Source organism: Sebastes umbrosus, chromosome 12 (genome assembly GCF_015220745.1).
Source record: "Sebastes umbrosus isolate fSebUmb1 chromosome 12, fSebUmb1.pri, whole genome shotgun sequence".
Taxonomy (NCBI): domain Eukaryota; kingdom Metazoa; phylum Chordata; class Actinopteri; order Perciformes; family Sebastidae; genus Sebastes; species Sebastes umbrosus.
In genome coordinates this window covers 33,088,967-33,099,744 of record NC_051280.1, presented here as the reverse complement: position 1 = coordinate 33,099,744, position 10,778 = coordinate 33,088,967, and the positions used below count along the sequence as shown (strand labels likewise).

Here is a 10,778-nt window from a genome sequence, read left to right as displayed (position 1 = left end):
ACTAAAAGCAGGCTGAACTGAACCCTGCTCTTAGTTTCAGTCCAACTGTATGTTAATATCTGTTACAGGAGTTGCATGTTTTAATAGCAGACTGGCTCAGCTGTTAGTGAATCTGCATGTTTTTGGTGCTAAATGTTGTTGGTGATCGTTTTTAATAAGTGCTGTTAAGTTATTTTTATACGCCGAAGTGTAGAGTGCACTGTATTCATAATGAATCTTTATATTTGAGTCATATTTTATATTATTAACATTTAACTTTAAACAAAAGACTCTTAAACTTACTGTTTTTGGAATGAGGTTTGGTGCGACTACTGTGCTGTCGAACTTTAGCCGAATTTACCATTACGTGTAGTTGTTACCATGGTTACAAGCCTGTTTCCGGTAGCTGGGACCTCTTCAGCTGTATAGATTAATAGTAAATAATCTGATAACTGAAGGCTGGTAGGCTGGGCCTATCTTTTGCTTCAATATTTTTATTTTTTAAATGTTTACTTTTCTTTTTTTATTGTTTTACTTTTTCATTTTATTTGATCACTTTCTCCTTTATTTCATCCTTTTCTTCTTTCATTATTTGTATATAATTTATCATTTTATTCTATGTTGTTTTATGTTATTTTTATGTATTTTATTTTATTTTTGCTTTAATATTTGAAATGTTTTTCTTTTATATTTCTTATCGTTATATTTTGTTATTTTATTTGATCACTTGTTCCTTTATCTTATCCTTTTCTTCATTAATTATTTGTAAATAATTTATTATTTTGTTCTATGTCTTTTATGTTATTTTTTATGTTGTTTTAATATAATTTTTTTGTAAATTTCTTTTATTTTTTTATTGTTTTATTTTATTTTGTTTTATTTTATACATTTTTTTCCTTTCATTTCTTTCCTTTCTTTTTTGTGTGTTTTTTTAATGTTATTTGTAATGTTTTTTATTTTATTTTTAGCTTTAATATTTTTCTTTTATAATTTTTTTATTTTATTTTTTATATCGTTATGTTTTGTTATTTTATTTTATCCCATTTTCCTTTATCTTGTCATTTTCTTCTTAAATTATTTGTATATAATTTATAATTTTATTATATGTTATTTTTAATGTTTATAATGTATTGTATCTTATCCTTTTCTTCTTTAATTATTTATCATTTTATTTTATTTTATTTTATTTGATCACTTGTTTCTTTATCTTATCCTTTTCTTCTTTAATTATTTGTAGATAATTTATCATTTTATTCTATGTTATTTTATGTTATTTGTCATGTTTTTTTCTGGAAGTCGTCTATTGATAAAGAAGAATTCTATTTGAGTCACATTTCTAGTGTTAAACTTGGACCACAGAGATGAGAAAACTAAACTACCAGCTTTTTTTAACAAAGTTTTGTTTGAACTGGCAAATTTTGCTTGTACAAAAACACATGACATTTCATGAACCACACTACACATACTCTGTTTGTTTTAAATACAACATAGGCCTCTTTAAGATTTCTGTGGGTTATTTACACACCAAATGTAAGGGCAACCTCCCCATGATTTCCACATTTTAAAATGATAAGACCATCATTTAAAGAATATTAAAGAGCTTTATTCTTGCAGACGTCTGGATTTTCTTCAGTTTCTGATTAGATTTTTATTTTCTTACAGAACAGAAACACATTTATCCATACTCATAAATGCAGAAAATCCTCCTGTATTTGGGATTTTTGTAAACTTTCTATCTTTATTTTTTTATAAAATGTAAATAAGATTTAATCTAGAGTAGCCCAAAACGTCTAACTTGTTTGAAGATTGTTGCTTTTTTGTATGTAAGCTTTGTTTGCTCTGACTTTTAGAATAGTCCTAGTAAAACTTACTAAACCTAAGCTCATGTTTTCCTCACAGGCAGCCGTGATGGCGCCGGTGTTAACCACGTCCAGCAGGAACTATGATTACGACTACGACACAGTCCAGCCCTACTTCTTCCTGGATGGCGAGGAGGAGGAATTCTACCCGCCGCCCCGCAGCCAGCTCCTCCCAGGCCCCGGCGAGGACATCTGGAAGAAGTTCGAGCTGCTGCCGACGCCCCCTCTATCCCCCAGCCGGGGACCCTCCCTGTCCGACGTCCCCCTCTCCGCCGCCGAACACCTGGAGGCGGTGTCCGACCTGCTGGACGAGGACTGCAACCCCTCCGCGGCCTTCCTCCAGTCCTTCATCATCCAGGACTGCATGTGGAGCAGCAGCTTCGCCGCCGCCACCAAGCTGGAGAGGGTGGTGTCCGAGAGGCTGGCCTCGCTCCGGGCCCGTCGGGACTCCTCCACGACAACCAACAGCGCAGCAGCTGATCGGCAAGCCGGCGGCTCTCAGGTGAACACGGGGTACCTGCAGGACCTCCACACTGCGGCGACAGACTGCATCGCCCCCTCTGCGGTGTTTCCGTACGCCACGCCGAGCGAGAAGAACGGCGACGGAACGGCGATGGAGGTGGCGTCAGAACTGTGTCTGGACTCACCGCCTCTCAGCAGCAGTGACAGTGAATCAGGTGGGGGAGCAGGCTTTTATTTTGAAAAGGTTTCAGAGTGACTCAACACCCAGGTGTTATTTTCATACTTTCAGCTGTTAATTCTGTCGGTTTTCTCAACGTGGTCGGTGCTCAACGCAGAAAAACTCTACAGGGTGACTTTAATATGTTACAATCCATTAATTTATCCACAAATTATCCCTTTAAATCCCATTAAACACCTCACATACATCTTTAAATCCCATTAAACACCTCACATACATCTTTAAATCCCATTAAACACCTCACATACATCTTTAAATCCCATTAAACACCTCACATACATCTTTAAATCCCATTAAACACCTCACATACATCTTTAAATCCTCCAGTTGTAAAAGGAAAAGTAATTGTCCTTTTTAAGTTTGGTCAACACATGATTTCAGAATTATAAAACATGGTAAACTTGTGCTGCATGAACTGTTATTAATAGTACTATTATTAAGTAGTGTGAAAAGCAAATATACACAATGCCAGAAAGTTCTATTAATATTTCTATTAATAGTCTGACCAGTGCAACAGAAGTATAACGTACAGATTTAGTTTCATGCAGTTTACTTACTCCAAAATGTGTTCCTTGTTTTTCCCCAGAAGAAGAAGAAGAAGAGGAAGGAGAGGAAGAAGAAGAGGAAGAGGAAGAAGGTGAGGAGGAAGAAGAGGTCGACGTGGTGACGGTGGACAGGCGGAAGGCGTCCCGGCGGTCAGACACCGGCAGGAGACCGGACGCCTCCTCGCTGGTCCTGAAACGCTCTCACATCAACATCCACCAGCACAACTACGCCGCCCAGCAGCCACCAGCGACCCTCCGACAGCCTGCCGGGAAACGGGCGAAGCCGGAGGAGAGCGGCTGCCCGGCGCCGAGGCAGAGCGGCGGCGGCGGCCGGCGGTGCTGCAGTCCTCCTCGCTCCGACGGCGAGGACGGCAGCGACAAGCGTAGGACTCACAACGTGCTGGAGAGGCAGCGCAGGAACGAGCTGAAGATGAGCTTCGTGGCTCTGAGGGACGAAGTCCCGGCGGTGGCCGACAACGACAAAGCGGCCAAAGTGGTGATCCTGAAAAAGGCCACAGAGTTCGTCTTTGAGATCCGACAGGACGAGAGGAGGCTGCTGACGATGAAGGACGAGCTGAGGAAGAGGAGCGGAGAGCTCAAACACAGACTGGAGCAGCTGAGGACTTTACGTTAACCCTTCACTAGTTTAGTTTATTCGATATTGTGTCAATAATTATGAATTATTTAGTGTCATAGGGTCATAATGTGACCTGAACAGGAACTACAAGGACCATAATTCCCTGACAGCTGGTCTGTCATCAGTCACACTTCTTTGTATTTATTTTGTTTTTATTGACAACTTCTGCACATGTTAAGTTTTGTTTAGAAGTCAGATGTTGGATCAGGAGAAATACATTTATATTCAGCATCTGACCGTGTGTCGTAACTAGGGATGCACCGATACCGATACTGTGCTCATGTACTCGTACTCCCCAAACAGCTCCGATACCACTTTACGGCAGCGTGACGTTAATCTCTTGTCAGCATCTTTCGGGTCCTATCGCACGCGCTCACGATCCACCTCCCCGACGGTAATGGGCGAGACGGGTCGGGTGGGTTGCAGATATCGCCACAGACCCCTGGCGCCATTTACGGGGGCCGAGTCCCGCCCTGGGGGCACAACGCGGTTGGGGCGCATTGAGATCAGTCCACCCCGGACGACACTTTGTCCACGGCCCCGGGAAGCACCTTCGCCCCGAGCCTTTCAAAGCCGACCTAGAGCCGGTGGCGACGCACCGCCTCGTATGCGGGACTCCCCAGCCTGCCGTGTGTCGCTCACACCCTCCAGCTCGCTGTTAACGAGGCTCTTTAGACACAGAGAAGTACTCGTATCGGTACTCGGTATCGGAGAGTACCCAAATGTAAGTACTTGTACTGTCTGAAATAAGTGGTATCGGTGCATCCCTAGTCGGAACTTTAACTCAACCAGCTGATTTGGATCATGATGATCAATAACTTAATATTATTTTTCAGCCTTATTTAATCAATAATTACTCCATGGTTTTGTTGTTGTATTATTTAATAATTTTATTTCATTTATCAAACAGTTTATATTTTTATATTTTTCTTTTACTGCACAAGAGGAAGCATTGCAGACTCTTCAAAATAAAAGCCCTTCAGACATTGGAGGTGAACGTTACAAATGGTGTGAGGTTTGTTTGTGTCTTCACATCGGAAACTAGATTATTGTAAACTGGTTTATATTCTCTTAATTCATGTCATGCCTTCTAACAAGCTTCCAAATCCCCAAAGACGTGTTGTGAAGATGTTATACACCGCACACCTTCATCACTATAACTGGTCTCTCTGTTAGAAGCCAGAGGTCAAAGGTCACAGAGGAGCTCTGTGGCTTCAGCAGCGTTTTATTCAGAGGAGTCGAGTTTCAGCCTCCGGAGCTTTATTGTGAAATTTGAGGACGAGAGATGGAAAAGAAGAAAATGTATTGTTGTGTCATCGGCCGAATGTTTCACAGACTGTGAGGAAGTTACGGAGGTGTCTTTGTGTGTTTAAATGTGCACACACAGTTTGAGTCCACTCACTGTTCTGTCCTCGGTTTCTGGTCTGGTTCTGGACTCGCGGGTCAGTCGACGTCCAGCCGGGCAAACCGAGTCAGGGCAGCAGGTGAAAACCCGGTGAGAGTCGAGCTCCAGTCACTGAATATAAAGTCACACACCTCCACTCCCACGCCACACATCCCAGAATGCCGCGGGGAGAATTCACACGTAAAAATATGTTTTGAAGTTACTGCGAACATTTCTTGTTGGAAATTCACAAATAGACAGAAAATTACTACAAAGACACTCAAAACTACCACAGGGATGCAAAAGGACCAAAACTAAACAGAACGACCACAGAGAGACATAAAATAACCAAAAAGAGACGCAAAACAACCACAAAGAGACAGAATACGACCACGAAGAGACACAAAACAACCACAAAGAGACAGAATACGACCACGAAGAGACACAAAATGTCTACTGAGAGTTGCAAAATAACCAAAAAGAGACACAAAATAACTAAAATGAGAGACAATTCGACCACAAAGAGACATACAATAACCAAAAAGAGATGCAAATCAACCACAAAGAGATGCAAAATGTCTACCTGAGAGTTGCAAAATAACCAAAAAGAGACAAAACAACTAAAAAGAGACAGAATACGATCACGAAGAGACGCCACATGTCTACAAGGGGACGCAAAATAACCAAAAAGAGACACAAAACAACTAAAAAGAGAGAAAGAACACAACCACAGAGACACAAAACAACCTCAAAGAGACAGAATACGACCACGAAGAGACACAAAATGTCTACAAAGAGACATAAAATAACCAAGAAGAGACGCAAAACAACCACAAAGAGACAGAATACGTCCACGAAGAGACGCAAAATGTCTATAAAGAGATGCAAAACAACCAAAAAGAGACACAAAACAACTATAATGAGAGACAATTCGACCACAAAGAGACGCAAAATGTCTACTGAGAGTTGCAAAATAACCAAAAATAGACAAAACAACCACAAAGAGACAGAATACGTCAAGCACAAGTTCTTTATGGACCATATCAATAATCATACACTGACTGTTGATTCTCAGTATGTGGGGAGTCGGAGGCTGTCCTCCTGACTGGACCGCGTCACCATTGTCTCTCTCTTGCCAATAAAATGAATAAATAAATAAATAAAGAGAAGCGCTGATGAGTCGCAGTCCCCATCTACAGTCCACACCGCTGAGTCAGGACGGTCAGCAATGAGCGAGGAGGGAAGGATTTCCTGTTCCCTGAGATGTGTGAAACCTCCTCGCCGTGGTGAGCTGGATCAGATGGGTCGTTCCTGTCACGGGAAAAATGGACAACGTGTTCCTGCTAAAATGTGTGTCTGTCCTGGGTGTTCTCCTCCTGATCTTATAAAGTTTATAAAGTATATAGACAGGTGTTCAGCTAGTGGCAGTGATTAGACAGACAGTCACACCTGGGGAGAAACAACATGGTCATGTGATGTTGTCCGAGTTGATGAGCATCACCTGAGAGTTAATCAAGAGAAAACATGCAGAGAGGTTGAGACAGAAGAAAGTCCCATTCCTTCACTACCTGGAGGGACAGTGAGGTGAGTTCTGCCTCGTGCATGTTTCCTCAACATCACAATGGCATGATTGTACATTTTAATTGTTCAAAATGTACCTTAAAGGGAGATTTGTCAAGTTTTTAATACTGTTATCAACATGGGAATGGAGAAATATGCAGACATGGTCGGTACCAATGGATTCCTACTAGCTTTAAGACTGAGCCGCTACAACCTCCGAAACATCGACTGCGTTTATGCGTTAAAGAAATTAGTGGCGTTAAAACAAATTTAACGTGTTATTATAGCATTAAATTTGACAGCCCTACTTTTTATTTATTTTTCATAGAAAAGGATCACAAACAGAGCCAACAAATAATAATAAGGAAAAAGAGAAAATACACATTTAAAGGTACAGTTTATAAAATTGTTAACATTTACTTTTACTATACTGTGACATTTTTACGACTTTTTTTTACATACTATATTATGACTTTTTTTACGATTTTTTTCAACCTACTAAAAAAGAAAAGATGTTATCGGGTTAATGATATTGCATTTGATCCTGGCATAGAAAGAAAACAACACACATTTAAAATGTAAATCTAATTTTAAAAGTTTTTATAAAAAGTATCTAGTTTACTGAGTTCAGACTGTGTTTCTGTCCGGAGTGATTTCAACATCACCTGCTCTGGTCTTTTTATTTTAAAAGTGTTTTTAAACCAAAGCATCTGATGTCATTAAAAGTCCATTTTGTAGAAGTGTGAAGACGAGTAATCTTCACAGGATTCAAACAGGGCATATTGTGAGGATGCTTCCAGTCTCTCCAGTCTCTTCACCCTGAGGCAGACGGAGGATAATGACATCTCCTACCATGCCAGTGTACAGTTGCTTTATTTAACAGTGTACAGTTGCTTTATTTAACAGTGTACAGTTGTTTTATTTAACCGTGTACAGTTGCTTTATTTAACAGTGTACAGTTGCTTTATTTAACAGTGTACAGTTGCTTTATTTAACAGTGTACAGTTGCTTTATTTAACAGTGTACAGTTGTTTTATTTAACCGTGTACAGTTGCTTTATTTAACAGTGTACAGTTGTTTTATTTAACAGTGTACAGTTGCTTTATTTAACCGTGTAGTGTGGAGAGTGTGAGAGCCTCTGCTCACGGTGTTTCTCAGATGTTTTTTTCCCAGGTAAAGCAAACATCAGCCTCCCCTGAAGCTGTTAACTGTTAGAAACATTAACATGCAAATCGGTCCGGATGTCATTTTCACAGAAAACGTTGGCAGCTTCATGTTTAACTGCCTGCAGGCCCGAATGAACCGGCAGCTCTTTGTTAACATTCAACACAGAGACTGAAAACCTCGTCTTACTGAGAGAGGACGACGTCTTTAAACGCTGGACTTAATCTAATCTCATGATTTATGTTCATCTGTCTTTTCTCTTGTTTTCTACGTCATGAAGTTTGATTATAAATTGATGAGCACTCGATGTTTATAGAGATTATATAGATTTGTATTGACATTTATTCCGTGACACTTTTCCCCAAAGTGACGTCGAGATGATGCTGAGTGAGGAGATCACGAGATGTCTCAACTGTGTGATGGATTGTGATGAAATGTAGTTTTGTCGTTGACACCTGACTAAGTAGTTTTGTCGCCGACAACTAAGTAGTTTTGTCGCCGACAACTAAGTAGTTTTGTCGTTGACACCTGACTAAGTAGTTTTGTCGCCGACAACTAAGTAGTTTTGTCGCCGACAACTAAGTAGTTTTGTCGCCGACAACTAAGTAGTTTTGTCGCCGACAACTAAGTAGTTTTGTCGCCGACAACTAAGTAGTTTTGTCGCCGACAACTTAGTAGTTTTGTCGCCGACAACTAAGTAGTTTTGTCGCCGACAACTTAGTAGTTTTGTCGCCGATAACTTAGTAGTTTTGTCGCCGACAACTAAGTAGTTTTGTCGCCGACAACTAAGTAGTTTTGTCGCCGACAACTAAGTAGTTTTGTCGCCGACAACTTAGTAGTTTTATCGCCGACAACTAAGTAGTTTTGTCGCCGACACCTAAGTAGTTTTGTCGCCGATAACTTTGTAGTTTTGTCGCCGACAACTAAGTAGTTTTGTCGCCGACAACTAAGTAGCTTTGTCGCCGACACCTAAGTAGTTTTGTCGCCGACAACTTAGTAGTTTTGTCGCCGACACCTGATTAAGTAGTTTTGTCATTGACACCTGACTAAGTAGTTTTGTTGCCAACAACTAAGTAGTTTTGTCGCCGACACCTATGTAGTTTTGTCGCCGACACCTGACTAAGTAGTTTTGTCGCCAACAACTAAGTAGTTTTGTCGTTGACATCTGACTAAGTAGTTTTGTCGCCGACACCTGACTAAATAATTTAGTTTTGTTGTTGACACCTGACTAAGTAGTTTTGTCGCCGACAACTAAGTAGTTTTGTCGCCAACACCTGACTAGATAATTTAGTTTTGTTGTTGACGCCTGACTACGTAGTTTCGTCTTTTGTCGGAGAAACTTTTGCCGCCGAAACCTAACCAAGTCGATCTTTTCCTAAACCTAACCCAATTAAGTAGTTTTATTTTGAAAAGACTGGAAAGGAAATTGACACGTGTATCACGTGTTGTTGAACATTCGTAGGAAAACGCATGAAAAATGAGGAATAACTTTTTGTAAAATATGATACGAACCGTAGTATGAAGATATGTTGAACTATGTGGTTTTGTTGCCTAAACCTAACAACGTTAACCACTCGCAAACCTTCAGCGTCTTTATAATGACGCAGGAGGCCTCTGCTCGAGTGGCAAAATATGACGAGAAGGGATGAGATCACAATCTTTGTTGGGGCATTCACTCAGTCTGTTGTCTCTTCTTTTTTGCAGAGCAACATAACAAATACCGATCAAATCACAAAGAACTTTAGGGCAACAACTATTTCCATTATCAATTAGTCTACCGATCAGTTTCTCAATTAACCCCTTTTACCCGACGGACCCGGTACCGGTTCTGCTGAGCTGTGTGTCAAAACTCCACCTTTAAAAACTTCATAAAATGCTGTGGTGGGTTTTTTTCCGAATAGTTTCTAAAAGACGAGGCCTTAACGCGACTAAAACAACACTCAGTCTATTTGGTCCAAACAATGTTTGATACAAAATCAACGCCCGAGAAGTTGTATTTATACTTCTTCTTTTGTGTTATCTTATTTACATTGTTATTGATATTATTAAGTCATCTTCCAACTCCAAAATGTACAAAATATATCAAAACAAATCAGTATCATTTATGACACATAAAATCCTGAGTGAAAGTTTGGCATTTAAAAAAAAAAATGATTGAAACAACTGATAGATTATTAAAATAGTTATTGATTAATCCTCGTTTCCTCTCGCCCCACCCATCACGCCAAAACTTTCACTCGTGCACATGAAATATAAACACTTTGGCAAGTCCCCCCGACTTTATGGAACAAAGCAGCTGAAGTTATTTTCTGCTCATTTCCCCACAGGTGTTCTCACTTACTCTGCCTCTGCCTGTATTTGTTCATGACATCTGAAGACCTAAAGGCTCTAATGAACCAGAATAACTGAAACTTTCTCAGTGAAACCCTGTAGTCCCCCTCCACCCATCCTGCTGAGCCCCCCTGGGACACCATGATGGTATCCCCCCTTTAGCACCACCCACCCACCACCTGCCCCGTCTCGCTGCGTCTGCTGCAGGGTTTCCCGAGCGTCGACTCCACGTTGGGCGGAAAGTGAAACTTTTGTGTGTGCCGACCACCAACAGAGGAAGCTGTCGACCGCAACGCAGCGCAGTGCAACGCAGCGCTCACTTTCCAGTTGTTTAATGATACAAAAGGTTTTCTGTTGTGGTGGTTTGAAGAGGCGACTGCACATGATGGAAAACACGTTTGTTCAAACAGGAAAAACTGAAAAATAATATCAACTCAAAGCGCTTTTCGTGGAGCTTTGAACAGAATCTGAAGAAATGTGACTCAGAAAAAGCTGCTACGAGCAAAAGTGACAGAATGAAGTGAACTCAAAGATGTCAGCATGCAGATTAAAAATAAATGCGCAAAGCACAAAGTAAATGAAGGGAAAAATAAGATAAATTTCAGTTCATGGTGAAGGA

The 10,778-nt window shown here is 40.5% G+C and overlaps 1 protein-coding gene across 3 annotated transcripts in view; it reads left to right on the top strand.

Annotated features, from left to right (window-relative positions):
• Positions 1–4,063, top strand: part of LOC119498471 (transcriptional regulator Myc-2-like) — a 4,351-nt gene extending 288 nt beyond the window's left edge. Inside the window, exons 2-3 of one of the 3 annotated variants that reach the window (XM_037787441.1) lie at positions 1,879–2,515; positions 3,131–4,063. In XM_037787441.1, coding sequence (XP_037643369.1) covers positions 1,888–2,515; positions 3,131–3,717 — 1,215 coding nt within the window. In that variant the 5' untranslated portion in view covers positions 1,879–1,887 and the 3' untranslated portion in view covers positions 3,718–4,063. Of the gene's footprint in view, positions 1–1,878; positions 2,516–3,124 lie in introns of all 3 variants that reach the window. The other 2 variants (XM_037787440.1, XM_037787439.1) reach the window with 2 other exon arrangements.
• The last annotated feature ends 6,715 nt before the right edge of the window (positions 4,064–10,778 follow it).